Source organism: Sminthopsis crassicaudata, chromosome 5 (genome assembly GCF_048593235.1).
Source record: "Sminthopsis crassicaudata isolate SCR6 chromosome 5, ASM4859323v1, whole genome shotgun sequence".
NCBI lineage: Eukaryota > Metazoa > Chordata > Mammalia > Dasyuromorphia > Dasyuridae > Sminthopsis > Sminthopsis crassicaudata.
Genome location: NC_133621.1, coordinates 143,907,364 through 143,922,363, shown reverse-complemented (window position 1 = coordinate 143,922,363; position 15,000 = coordinate 143,907,364). Strand labels below are relative to the sequence as shown.

The window sequence follows — 15,000 nt, the reverse complement described above, 5'->3', positions numbered from 1 at the left end:
TGGTTCCAGGTCTATGGACTCCTCTCAGCTAGACTACTGTAATAGCCTTGTCCTTAATATGACTACTTTCTATCTTTCCCTGTTTCTAGTCATTCACCATCACTATCTTCCTAAAACACAAGTGTACCTGTCACTCCCCTACTCAAAAACCTTCAGTAGCTTCCTAATGTTTCCGGGATATAACACAGACTACTTAACTTAGTATTTAAAGCACTCCACAATTGGATTTCATTCCAGCTTTCCAACCCTATGTATGTTCACATTACTCCCATCTAAACACTCTACATTCCAACTAAACTCTATTTCTGGGTGTCCCCCAAATTGGATCTTCTGGCTTAATGTAGCTCCCACTTCTCCAGTTATTAATGCTCCCAAATCCTTTTTTCCCCCCACAGTACTTTGATTTCTCCCTTATTCACTTTCATTTCCTAGTATGAATATTTATTTAGATTTTAATATCTTGAACATAGCTAATGCTTAATAAATTTTTGTTCAATTGAAATTGTGGCCACCTTCTTCATCAATCTAGCTAGGCAAGTCTCTAGAAAGACTATTTTATTCCCTCTCCCCTTTTCAGTTCTCATTCTGAAACTATATTCCTAAAAATCTGGTTTTTTTCTAGCCTCTTCATTGCAGATGAGCAGATCCTTTTTCACCATCATATTGAGTTAGGTTCCCCTGCCACCAAAAAAATGTAGTAATTTCTTCCAAACTCTTCCTCTCTCTTATCCATCTATATTCCCATTCTGGGACTCACAATAGATATTTTCACATAAAAGAAAATTACCATTTCATCAGGTAGTACCATAGTGTTACATTAAAAATATTTTTACCTATTTGAGACCCATTCCACATTTTTCCTACTCATCTTCTCTTTATTTACTAGGTTATTGCCCTTGCTTCAGCCCTCTTCGAACCTCACAAAGTCTATTACAATAACATCTTAATTGTTCTTTTCCCTCTCCCATACATTCTCCACAGTTTTCAAAGTAATATTTCTAAATATTATGGACCTGATCAGTATTGACCTCTTACAAAAAAAAAAAAAAATACCACCACCACCTAGAAAGATTCTTTACTGAATGGTGTAGTACAGTTTTGTCAAGTGTTTAGGGGTATTCCTTCCTTCTCAGGTCAAACATTAGACATTTGCCATAACAATGTTAGATTTCATTCTTTCTGATAATGCTTGGCTTTTGGATCCTATGATTCCTATGCTTTCTGATGCTAAGCAAACCTCACCCCCTTCATGAGACACATAAACACTTTTGTTGAATTAACCATTGTTTCCAAATCTCCTAGATGCAGTGTCAATGGAAGGATACATAAGTTGTTATCCTATCATTTCTGGCTTCCTTAGATTGACTTCAGAACCAAATTTATAATCAGAATGGACTCACAATCTTCCATCTCTAAAAGTTTAGAAAAGGAAATGAGGTTTTATGCTTGGAACCACAGGTGTTGGGACTGCTTGCAGATATACTCTCTTGATTTTACAAATCTATTTCTCAGATTTTTTTAAATTATGAAATGAGAATAGAATGACTTTATTGATGGATATATAAGTAGGAGTGGGAACTGAGCCAAGAAAATACTGAACCTGAGATCCAAGTAGTGTTAATAGGAAGGCAGTACATGGGAACACTGTGCATTCCAGCATGCATGCCTGCATGCACACAAACAGTAGTACTTTTTGCTAATTTGCTATTAAGCTTATAATTGTTTTTAATTATATTCTTATCTCTTTCCCCAAGAGTTTTAGGATTTACACCTAACAGGATAAGACCCCAACATAAAGTGCCTTATGAAATATACAAAAGTATATGAAAGTGCTGCTGTCTCTTACTCATCTGCAACTGATGAAAAAACAAACTCCATCTTGATGAAAAAACAAATCCCATCTGTTCTCACTGTTCAGAAAAATAGTCTGTAACGATAATGGGATTCTATATCTGATTTCTCTCACTCTGGCCCAAGAGATTAAACCTGCTAGTATCAAGGAAGTGTATGTGCTAAAAACAACAACCACATACACACACAACAACGACAAAAACAACAACAAAATCCTAGCAATTCCAAGTCATATCCAGACATAGCTCCATTCTGATTTGCAACCATCAATAAACCTGCCATATTTGTGCTACTGTGTGAGCCTGACAAGTAGACAACTACTGAAATTAAAAAGGAAACTAAAAATGCAGACATCAGTTCTCTAGATTTTGCTAATATTCAAGGGGAAGTGGCAGAAACAAGAACAATTATAAACTTCATTTAATATGGAGAATGAATACGCAGTGTGAGATCAATGCAGGTAATAACAGAAGGTAAAATTCGAAGAAAATGGCAAAAGTAACACCACCATTATTCAATCTTCAAAGACCAAATTCCACCAGTGAAACACACGGGTTTCATTTTCTATTTCAATGATTTAAATAAGGAAAAGAAAAATATCTAATGAAATGGAAATTCAGAACTACCAAAACCAGAAAATTAACTATGAAAACAAAATTAAGTTTCTTGGGCAAGAAGCTGAACTAGCTAACTCAGTTACAATTCTATGATTTTAAATAACAATCACATAATTAACTAAAGGAAGAGGAACTAAACAAAATGGTCTTATCCTTAATCATTACTTCATTACTTAAGAAATTTTGTAATTGTAGAATACCAGGAAAATTAAATTGCTTTAATATAAATTTCTATTACCTAAATGGAAATGTTAATATGTAGTAATTAAAAAAAAAAAAAAAAAGAAAAAAAAAAAAGACTACAGCACTGAAGCTCAACTGGGTCCTGAAAGCACCTTGCCAAAATGAATGAGTTAGAGTGGATCAAGGATAGAGGCTTAGAGAAATGTCCAAAGTTAAGAAAGAGTAAGAATGTTGAAGACGACCCAAATAATGGAGATATGTGAGGCTGACATCACCAAATCCACAGAGAAGTTTCAAAAAGGAAATAACAATGGTCAGATGTTGTAAGATATCAAAAAAGGTGAAGTTATGCTTTTGCCTAACCTATTCCTGGATATAAGATGTTGAACTTTAATGGAAACATTGCACTTTTTAAATACAATAAATCCAGTTCTTTAGTATATACTATATCTTGGAAAACAACAATATTTCACAAACATTCTGATCTCAGAGGAAATAATTACTAACACTTTATGTGATCTAAATATAAAATGTGATATTATTTCTTAAGCATTTAGTTCCTATCGTTTGGTAAAAAATAGATAACAGAAGTAAACAGACTTTAGGAGCTTAACTCTTATGTAGAAAATTTTAAATATGGATTCTTTTCCAGACTCATACTTGTTTGGGTCTCTTTGAAATGAGTTACATCTTCAACTGAATGAAGTAATTTAATTTACGTAGTTCAGAGAAAGCTGGAGCTGTCTAATATTTTTACTATGAATAGGAACATTCTTAAATTATTTCATTTTAATGAGTTAACATATAACAGCTAATGGTTTATAAAACCTACCCTGCTCATCCCATCTGTAAATGTTCTCTTAAACATGCTCTCTTCCATTTGTGACCACTTTTTGCACAAAGTTTATAAAGTCAGTTAAAAGTAACATTTTATCTTCACAAAAATTCTGTGAAGACGGTAGAGTTATACCTATTTTATATATAAAGGAAATTGAACCTTAGAGAAATTAAGTGATTTGTCCATGCTAGCTAGGAGGACAGTGGACAGAGTGCTAGACCAGGAGTTAGGAAGACTTGAGCTCAAACTCAGTCTCGAAACTTAACAGCTGTATGAGCCTGGACAAGTCACTGAACTTCTCTCTGCCTTAGTTTCCTAAAGTGCAAAATGAGAATAATAACACATCTCTCACAGTTTATTTCAAATAATTGAAAAAGTGCTTAACAGTGCCTAGCACACAATATATAGTAGGTATTTAATAAACATTTCTCTTCTTTATTCTTTATTTCTTTATTAAGTGTAAGGCCTTGAGACTAAAATGAACACTTTGATTACTGGTTTTGGAACTATGAACCATTAAAGATGCACAAGGCTATGGAATCTGGAAGGCTTGCATCTGACAGTTTCCATTTGAAGAACTTGCTTAAGGGGAAGGATAGACAATGCAAGTCCTAAGAGTCCACCTTCTAGCTGAATTCTCCTTCTGGGCCCTAAAAATCCCTTTTATCCCCCAACTCATCTCTATTTCATTTTTGAGTCCACATTGCCAACTCCTCAAACTATGGCCTCAGAACCCTTCTATAACTAATAATCTCCCCAAGTTCATATTGCCTCTTGATTTTCAGCCCTTCAGCCCATGGAAGAATGAAAGATAAGTCTTCAAGTATTCCATCTTCCCTCTGCCCTTGGCTGATTTTCTCATTCACACATTATCCTTGACTATCTTGCCAGTCCTAACTGCTGAGGGAAGTGTAAAGTGCACTGCATCTACAATTAGAAGACTGACTTCATTTATTTAGCTACTTCAGAAGATTCATGATAAAAGAAAAAAGGGAACTTATGTCTTTCTGTAATATTTACTATCCTCGAAATCTTGGACAAACCACAAACTCCCTGAGCTTCAGTTTCCTCATCTCTAAACTAAGAGAGCTGCCCTAGCTAGTCTCTAAAGTGACTTCCAGTTACAGATCAATGATTCTATGGTCTACTAATATAAACTAGGAAGCAATATTCCAAGAAATACATTTATAGAATGACTATATGTACAACCATCTGGGCAAAATCTAATAAAAAGATTTGGTGGTACTGTGCTTTTATGAAGTCTTTTGAACAACAGAAACTTTCTTGCTCATTAAGAAGTACAAATGTATAATTGTTAGGATTACTAGGTGAGAACTCAGGTTGTCTGGACAGTGACAAGGTGAGAACACGGGAAACCTCACCCGGCCCGGACACGGAAAGGATTGACAGATAGATAGCTCTTTCTCGATTCTGTGGGTGGTGTCCTCTTTTATCCTCCCAGAGAATGGGCGTGGGATAATGCAAGGGCTTCTGGGAAGAACCACTTCAGCCAATGAGCTTGCTCCTTCTATCAAGTCAACCTGAGTTCTCACCTTGTAATTGTCCAGACAACCTGAATTCTCACCTTGTCACTGTCCAGACAACCTGAGTTCTCACCTAGTAATCCTAACATATAATAGCAAATTAGACCAGTGAAAATTTTTCAACAGACTATTACTGCCACAAATTCACCATTATATTCACCCTAAACAACAAAAAATTTTAACATTTGGAGTAATGTATTGGTTAGCATGTTCTTGTTGCTACTATTTACTCACAGAGCTTTAAGAACTTCAGATTCAAATAAATCAAAATCAAAATATATATCCAAATGAACAAGTAATCAAGTGTCCACTATGTACTAGACAATAATATAAAAACAAAAATAAAATAGCCCCAACCTTCAAGAACCCATCAGATTCCACTGGGGAAAAACAACACGCACACAAGCAAGTAAACAAAATATATACAAAGTAGTTTGGGGGAAAGTACTAACTACTAGGGAAAATAAAAAAAGACTTCATGTAATAAGTGTCACTTAACCCAAGACTTAAAAAGAACCAAGGGCTCCAACGATAGCAAAGAAAAGGAAAGCATTCCAATTACAGAGATCAGCCTACACAAAGGCACACAGGCATGGAATGGAGAAACTGGCTGCACAAAGACCAGTTGGAAGTAGAATAATTCTAGAAGACTTAGCCAAAAATGATTTTTATTATTTCAAGCAATGTTGTAATATCATGTAATTTAAGTTTCCATTAGGTATAAAATAATTAAGTCTAAAATTAATTCCTTTCTTTGGATGCTGTTCTCCGTGCAGTCTGTCATAGCTTTGGGTATTTTCTGTTCACAAACCCAAAGAGTTTGCAACTTCAAGCTCAGTAAATCCAAATTTTAGTAAGAGTTCTGACACTAAACAAGCTACAGAACCTTTCTGGGGCTTAGCTTCCTTGTTTGTAAAAGAAGATGGACTAGATGATCTGAAAGTTTTTGTCCAGCTCTAAAATTCTATCATTAGTATTTTAACAATTTCTGATTTCAAAAGTTACAGCATTTATGATCTATACAGCTTTATTTTTATAATATGACTTGATTACAGTATGTTACTGATCCTCACAATAATCCTGTGAAGACAAATGACTGATAGCATTGTCCCAGTTTTAGATAGAGAAACTGAGATTCTATGAGGTTAATTGACTTGTCCTACTTCACAAATAGTAATTCACTCCATAAACATTTATTAAGCACCTGTATATGCCAAGGCACTGGCACTATGCTAGGCTCATGAAACAAAAACAAGGGAAAAAAAAGTCCACAAAAACTTACATTCTTTTGAGGAGAAACAATATGAACACAAATAAGCAAATACAGAATATATACAGTTGTTCTAAAACCAGAGCAGAACCAATATCCTAGGACAGGATTTATGTAAAGAAAATAAGAGTTCACAGTGGAGAAAGAACAGGTTTAAGAATGAGGCAAAGGGAATATGGAAGGTCAAAGAGAAAAATTCCAGAGTTCTTGATCATGTAAAAATAGCATTCATGGGAGATGAAATCAAAGATAAAATCATCCTTGTATCTTTGTATGTAGCTAAGATGGAGTCATGGTGTATATCATGCAAGTTGAAATTTACCAGCAGGCAAGAGTGAGGGGAACATTAGTATTTATGCTGATGTCCTCAAATACAAAAGAGAGTTGATGGCAGCATGTAAGCTTTGAGGAGAAAAGGGAAAATGACCTGTGGGTCAGAAGATAAGTAAGAACAAAGCCAGGGCTATCTCTCCTTTGCTCTGCTACCTAAAAATATATTATTATTATTTTTTTTTTTTCTTAGCAATATGTGATACAGTTTATATCCACATGCAGAAATTGACTCTTCTACAAAAGAGGTTTGCCCACCTAGGTCCAGTAACTTGGTTTCCATCTTTAAGAAGACTGTTTATTTTTTTTAAATTATACTTTGACTGAACTGAAAAACAATTAATAATAAGAAATAATCTTTTTCAACCAAATAATGTATTAATTTCATTGCCTAGCTATTAAAGAACTTTTTAATGAACAGTTTTAAAAATAATTTTTGTTCAATTCAAATACACTTTTAAAAAAATAGTACTTGCCCTCAAGGAGCTTAGTTTTCTACTAGAAACTCAGAATCAAGCTCTTTCTACATACATGACAGGTCTTATCTGCCATAAATATATTAATTTACTGTCAAAGGAATTTACTTTCTCCATATAATTCTTATATAGCTTATGCACTACAGAAGAGAAAAGGATAATAGAGTAATAAGATAAAAGGACAAAAGAATAATACTTTGGCAAATACTGATAATTTCCTTAGTTCAACAGATGGAAACTACACAAGATACCTGCAGCAATAAAAAAAAAAAAAAAAAAAAAAGGAAATAGTTCTATAACAGTTTATTAACTATTTTTTACGTCATGAATATTTTTGGTAGTCTGATGAAGACTATCAACCACTTCTCAAGTGATTTTTAAATACATAAGATAAAACACATGGGATTACAAAAGTAACTGTACTGAAACAGTATCAAAATATATATTTTTTTAAATTCATAAACCTCAGGTTAAGAATCCCTGCTCTAGAAAGGGATTACTAAAGCCTATATATTTCTACTCGTGAGATCAGAAGATGCTAGTGGAGATTTTAAAATGCTTTTATGACATCACCCCCCATTAGTCTTTTTTCAAACCCAAATTGCTTTTTTTCAACATAAATAAGATTTAGAATAACAAAAAAGACCCTAGAAGTTAACTAATCCAATCCCTCATTTTACAGATGAGAAAATTGAGGCTAAAGGAGGCAAAGCAAAATTCCCAAAACCATACAGGCAACAAAGACAATATTTTAATCCAGCTCCTTGGATTTCCAATCTTCTGTACTTTCTACCTCACTACCTCAAAAAAAGACCAAAGTAGCAATCTGACGCCAGGTAATTTAATGATCAAGCTGGCTTTACTATCAGAATTCTAAAATCCAATTTTCCTTATCTCTGAGCTCTGCTCTATTTCTCAATGAAAAAAAAACCCAAAATTAAAGTTTTCAACTAATCATCAATGATTAAAAAGTACATACAATTAACGCTTTTAATTCAATTTTTTATTTCATCAGTATATAAAACTCCTATTGTGTCTATTTTCTTCATATGTATATATATAGAGAGAGAGAGAAAGAGAATGATGTAATATGTATAGATGACTAATATGTCTGAAAATTAAAATCTTACATATTAACCTGAAGTTCTGAAAGATTAAGTGATTTGCCCAGTCACACATTCAGTATATAGCAGAAACGAGACAAAATCCACCTTGTGTTCCCAATTACAAAAACAAATTACATAAATCTATTCATCTCTAACTCACATTTAAGTTCATAGCCAAACACTAATTTTTTACATTTGCTCTTTCCAATTTCAATCTTTTGTCTAGTTCCCTCATTTAAAAAAAAAAAAAAATCCCACCACTTCATGTGTAATTTGTGTAATTCTTGGTTTACTTTCTGAGCACAGGGTTTATTTGTGAATAAATAAATTTCAGTCATATATTCATTCATTAATAATGATTTAATGAGCGGATGTCACCAGTAAGTATATTAAACTCTTCTAAAAGAAGCATGATCAAGAAAAACCTTGGGTGTGTCATAGAGAACCTCCCAAAGAAAGTCTTAACTTAAAGTAGATATATTTCGTAATTTCATTTAAATATATTCTTATATTTCCATATTTAATAAAATTGTTTTACTTAAAAGAAATACTTAGGCACATAAAAGTGAGAAAATGATGAATGTTGGTCAACAAAAATCTTCGCTGACTACTGGGCTCGAAGTGTCTCAAAAGATACAATTCCAAGACAGAGAACATAGCTGAACCATTCTGCTACACCAATTATATCTCTAGCCACTGGTTTAATTCTGTTCTATTTAAATTGTACGTTTACATAAAACTTAGATGTAGTGGGGGTGGGAGCTTGGTGGAATGCACGTTTTATACATGATAACACCAGTCATCATGCCCTCTAAGGCAATGAATGGTTGGAGCTTAATCAAATGCCAATCTCTTTCAACATAAATTATACGCCCACCTACTGGATGGCTTCTTCAAAGGAAAAACTATCCGAGGAAAACATTCAGCAGTTAAAGTGCAGCTAACACACAGGAAGCTCATGAACCCTCAATAAAGTTTTGGAGAAAAAAATAAAGAATTCCAAAACACAGAAAGTTTAAAAACCCAACTCACACCAACACACAGCACACGGATGAAGGGATATCCAAAGCAAACCAGTACTTTTCGCAGAATAAATGCCGATTTTCGACGCTGTGGTATACTACCAATGCCAAAGCCAATACTATCTACTGGGTCATGGGAGCAACTAGGAAAGGTAGTTAAACAAGTGAGAAACTGGGATTTTCCACACCTCCCCCACATAATCCCTCGGGTGTAAGGTTAGAAATCCTTACACTCGGGTGGGCCAAGAACATCGGAGAAAAAGAAAGAGTGGTTGATTGGTGAATGAATGAATGCAAGTACATCTTCTACACCTGCAGCTACAAACTTATAGCACCAAGAGGAAGGGTGAAAACGTCCAAGGAGCACTAAGATAAAATATGAAATAAGGGAGGGATGTTTAAAAAGAAAAAAAGAAAGAAAGAAAAAGAAAGGGCACGCGCCAACCTGCGCGATTCATTCAAACACCCAGACGGCCGCTCTCCCTCCCCCACCCAAGAAATCGGAGGTCTGGGCGAGGATGCAGAGCCGCGGTCTGAGCTAAAGGCGGCGGCGGCCGCGGGAGGCACGCACCCACCCCTCCCCCCAGCCCCGGGACAGCGACCGGCCGTCGGGAGCCCCAGCCTCCCCTTCCTTTCCCGGGGCTGCGGAGCCCCAAGCCTGGCCCCAGGGGAGGGGGTGTTGCGTGAGAAAGGGGGAGCGTCCGGTGGGAGAGGAGAGCGTCCCGCGAGAGGGGGGCAGCCCGGGGGTGGGGGTGGGTAGGGAGCATCCCGAGGGGGGGCTCCCGACGCGGCCCGCCCCGCCCCCTGCCCCGCCCCCAGGGGGGTCCCGGCAACTTTCTTCCGCGGGAACCTGGCGCCCCCCGAGCCTCCCCGGTCTGGAGGGGTCATGGAGGTGGAGGCGGGGCTATGTTGGGGAGTCTGGACTCACTTTTTCAGATGTTTCTCTCTCTTCGGCCTCCGCTTTCGGGCCTGAATGGCCAGCACTGTGGGGGGTGGGGGGGGAAGGGAAGAGAGAGACACACACATTAACGGTTGGGGACGTTGTGGCCTCCGGGGAACGGGGCGGCGGGGAGGACAGAGAGCTGAAAGGGTACACACACCTTTCCGGGAGCTCATCCCGCTCAGGGAAGGGGCGGTGACGGGGAGCCGGAGCCGAAGCCGGAGCTGGAGCCGGAGCCGGGGGCTGCAGCCTCCTCCACTCGCTCCGCCAGTCCAGGAGGAGGCGGGAACCGCGCCTGCGCCACCGGCCGCCGCTCCCCGCGGGGGCCCGGCGCAGGACCCGCCCCCCCGGCCCCGGCTCCGCCCCCGACTCCGCCCCTGGTCCGGCCAGCCGAGCGCCTCGGTCCCGTCAGCCCCTCAGACCGTCTCTCACTATCCCCTCAACCTACCTCCGGCGTTTCTCGACTGAGGCTGGTACCGAAGCATCCTCCTCCCAACCCCAGCCAGGACCACGAGCGCTGCGGGACCCGCCCCGCCCCTCTCCCGGCTCTGCCTCCTCCCCCAATGGCTCAGCCCCAAGGTCCTCCCTCGGTCCGACGCCCCTCCCTTCCCACCCTCACTCCCGCCCAGCGTCTCTGCCTCCGCCCCGCCCCCTCCCAGCCCCCCTTCTAGGACTGACTCACCTTGTGTCCAGCTCCTGCCCTCCCGATCCCCCCTATCCCTACAACTCCCAGTAAAGGTCGCTCCCCTCTTCTCTCTTCTCGCTCACCAAAGGATACTTCACTCTCTGTAGCACCATCTTGTCTCCTCTCGACTTGGCTCCGGTTCAGACGACCTCTTTTCTTCTCACCCAAGCCCCTTTCCCCCTTTTCCTCCATCTTTTCATCCCTTAGTCCCCAAATTCTACCTCATTCTACCGTTCTGCTCGGATCAGTTTTGGTCCCTCATCTCTTGTACCCAAGACCCGCTTTTCGTGCTCCTTTTCCCATGGATCTATATTTTAAAAGTGGCACTATATATAGGGGGCTCACACAACAGGGTATACTCATTGGCACAATGTTGGTACATTTTTGTTAACTATTTCAAAGTTAAGCCAAGTAGCCCATGTGTGAAACAACTTTTTTTTCCCCTAACTCTTCTCAAAGGTTTAACTTGAAGTATCGAAAAGGCCGAATGTGTTATTCTAGTTGAAAGAGCAGTGGGTTCCGAATCTGATAACGATCTAGATTCGAATCTATGTTCTCCTGGCCTGTGTGACTTTGGAAAAGTCACTCTCTCTCTCTCTCTGGGCCACCATGTCTTCACGGATCTTGGATTATTAAGTGGCTTTCATGACTCATTCTGCTCTCAATCTATGATCCTTTTCTCTCGGAGATCTCTTCCAAATCTGATTTCTATTACATTTTAATCCTGTCTCTGCTGTCTTTTGAATTTAGACAAGGAGATGATCTCTTACTGTTTCTTTCAACTTCTAAAAACTATGAACACAAATAATATATAACCTCAAGAAGCATATTTCTTCTTGAAAATACTGTTTTCTTTTGTGAGGAATGAAAAGTTAATAGTCTCTTGTGTGGCTTCCTGTTAAGACTTCATCTTCAGTGTAAAAGCAATCTTCTCAAAATGTTTTGATTTTTTTTTAATGGAAAGTGTTAATTTTCGGGGAGTTAAAAGGAAAGAAAAAGATTATTTGTTTGAAATGCCCTTCCAACTGCCCCCCAAAATCCCTATTTTAAACAGATTGAAGCATCAATTAATATGATCACAGAATTCTGTGATACTATACCAAAAGTTGATAGAAATGTGCTAACTTCCTTAAATGTAGCCTTTTTAAAAAGAAAAAAAGACTACGAATGACCATGGCACATTTACTGAAGACCAGCAGAATGTACCCCCTTTATAAATGATAAATTTAGAGTTAAAACAATAATTACATCAAGTAAATAAGAAGGCAATGTTATTATCCTGTTCCTTCAAATAACAAGATTTAAAACTGGAAAGTCCTACTATGTAGTAGGTACTGTGTTAAACATTAGGGTACAAAGTAAAGCAAAAGATAATCTCTGCTTTCCATCAGCTCTCCCAGTAATCCTTATGATCTATTCTCATTTTACAGATGAATGAATAAATCATTTTACTAAATGCTTTTGTTGTTATTTATTGAGATTTTTCAAGTCATGTCAAGACTTTGTGTGACCCCATTTGAGGTTTTCTTGACAAAGCTACTAGAGTGATTTGCCATTTCCTTCTCCAGATCAATTGACAGAGAAAACTGAGGCAAACAGGATTAAGTGACTTGCTCAAGATCACATAGTAAGTATCTGAGATCAGATTTGAATTCAGGAATTCTTCCTAACTTCGGGCCTGGTAATTTATACACCAAGTGCCAAGCACTTTAAGTAGAAGTAGAAAAAATGAACAGTCTTTACTCTTTAAAGGATTCATATATTAATTGGGAAAAATATCAGATATAAAAGAGTTTGGTTCCAATTAGAAAAAGAACATACACATAAGAGTTCAGCAACATAGTGGATGGTGGATAGCTGCCCTCTGAAGATGTAAGGGTGCAGCTGTAGGGCAGCTGGTAAGATCTAAAAGATCTTGGATAGAGAAATAAAGATTTGTGGTCTAGCCCAGTACCTCTAACTCCAAATCTACTATACCAGGCTGCCTTCATAATTGGCTACAATGAAGTTTTCAAAAGTACAACAGCTATTTCATTGTCAGAGAAGATTTATAAATGTATCCTTACCTCAAGGTTGACTAGTCATAACACTAAAACATGGGATGTTATAAAGGATACTAGACAGATGGAGCCTGTGTCTTTTGGATATAAAACTTGTGTTTATTCTTTTGACCAAAATGTTTGTATTTATATACATATATATACATATATATATACATATATATATGTAATTTATATAAATTAGGAGAGGACTTGTGACAGTATTAGTAATGTAATATTTGTACAGTACCTTGAATTTCTTGAGTAAATATACATCATCATCAAACATTTTTAAAACATTTAGCCATGATAATGGTCTTCTTGTTATATAAAAAATTCATAAAAGATTGGGTGCTGAAAAGGACACAGAGAACTACCAAAATATTAATAATAATGATACAAGGTCATATTTTATAGCATTTTATTTTCCAAAGTATTCTCCTTACAACAGCTTATGTATGAGAATAATGATATAATCCCCATTTTACAGATGAGTACTCTGAGGCTTAGAAAGTGACATCTAAGGCAGCTAATGAATATAGTACTCAGTCCTGTATCAAGAAGACCTAAGTTCAAATCCAGCCTCAGATATTTATTGCATGTATAATCATGGGCATATCACTTTATCTCTGCTTCAGTTTCTCCAATTATAATATGAAGAGAAAAATGCTTCCTACTTCACAGGGTTATTATAAGGATCAAATGAGATTATCTTTAGGAAACATTTGGCATAAGATTTATCATATAAAAAGTACTTAATAAATGGTTCTTCCCTTTCGTTCCCCTTAAAACTGAGTTTCAAATTCAGGTCTATTTAGGCTCAATCTTCCCACCCTCCATTTTACTGCAATACCTCTCTCACTAGTCTGTTGGGTTTAGAAATTTACTACCTATAAAGATAATTCTTAACTTTGTAAACTGCAAAGTTGTTTGAAAGAAGACTTCAAGGGATGCACAAATGAAAATCAATGTAGCAATAAAAGCTATATTTAGTTTATTTTAAAATAAAATAAGTGGCTCTAGCATCATGCAAGGGTACATAATCAGAGAAGATGTACAGGTGGATGGGCAAACCATAGAGCTCATCCACAAGTACATGTATCCTGGAAAGACACTACAAATAAACAATGAGTTAGGTCCACAAATGAACAGGAGAAAAGAGAAAGGAACTGCACAATCCATTTAGTGATCCCAAACTTCTCTACAAAACAAAAGTCCATCTTTTTACATCAATAATTTCCCAGCAATGTTGCATAACACTATGGTCTCCAAACAACTGAAGTTAAGGTTTGCCCAAAGAACAAAAAAGAGATGCATAGTTTGTAGACAAAATATAAGTGGCAATATATTACAAATAAGGTTTACACAGTAGAAATTGTATAGCAAATGTCTTTGGAGAAATAAAAATGGAAAAAGAAAGATGGGCCAGTCATATAACAAAAACAAAGGAAAACCGAAGGACAGTACATATGTTCCAATGTCACAAAAATGCAAAGAAGTGCTTACTTCAGCAGCACATATGCTAAAATTGGAATAATAAAGAGATTAGTATGGCTCATGTTCAAGGTGGACATACAAATTCATGAAGCAGTCTTTGATGTATTTGGTTTGTTTTTGCAGGAAATGGGAATAATATTTGTTTTTTTTACTTGACCATATTTGTTTGTTATAAGTGAAGGCATCTATTTTAGGGGGAAGGAAAGTCTAGAGAAGGGAACTGGGGTAGTGATAGTAATGACAAAAAATGAAGAAAGGATTGTAAATGAAAAATAGTAAAAGACAGTAATAGAACAGAAGAAGGCACAGAAAACTGGCAGTGTTTATATTATTCTATTAAATTTCATATATATATTTAAATAGTATATAATAGAGATTGAGGTGAAGATTTCATATGCAAACTTTTTTCTACTTTTCTTTGTTATGAGAAATGTTCATGTTTGTTGGTATTTGTCAAATTTGTAATTTAAAACTATTTCAATAGTAGTATGAGGAGGACCTATTGCTGGATTTATAGACGATTGTTTACAAGTAGAATAGGATAGGCAATCATGGGTAGGCTGCCATCGTTGATGAGAGTTCTCAAACTGACATCACAATTC

At 37.1% G+C, this 15,000-nt stretch overlaps 1 protein-coding gene and 1 non-coding gene across 4 annotated transcripts in view; one reads left to right on the top strand and one right to left on the bottom strand.

Moving 5' to 3' along the window:
* SRPK2 (SRSF protein kinase 2) overlaps positions 1-10,751 on the bottom strand; it is a 274,052-nt gene extending 263,301 nt beyond the window's left edge. Inside the window, exons 1-2 of one of the 3 annotated variants that reach the window (XM_074268415.1) lie at positions 10,626-10,751; positions 10,166-10,220 (exon numbers count right to left, since the gene is read on the bottom strand). In XM_074268415.1, coding sequence (XP_074124516.1) covers positions 10,166-10,220; positions 10,626-10,662 — 92 coding nt within the window. In that variant the 5' untranslated portion in view covers positions 10,663-10,751. Of the gene's footprint in view, positions 1-10,165; positions 10,221-10,337; positions 10,495-10,625 lie in introns of those variants that run through there. The other 2 variants (XM_074268416.1, XM_074268417.1) reach the window with 2 other exon arrangements.
* A 3,648-nt stretch (positions 10,752-14,399) lies between these two features.
* LOC141545306 (U6 spliceosomal RNA) lies at positions 14,400-14,503 on the top strand. The gene has a single exon (XR_012482978.1). It is a non-coding gene; the product is annotated as a U6 spliceosomal RNA (small nuclear RNA).
* Positions 14,504-15,000: the final 497 nt, after the last annotated feature.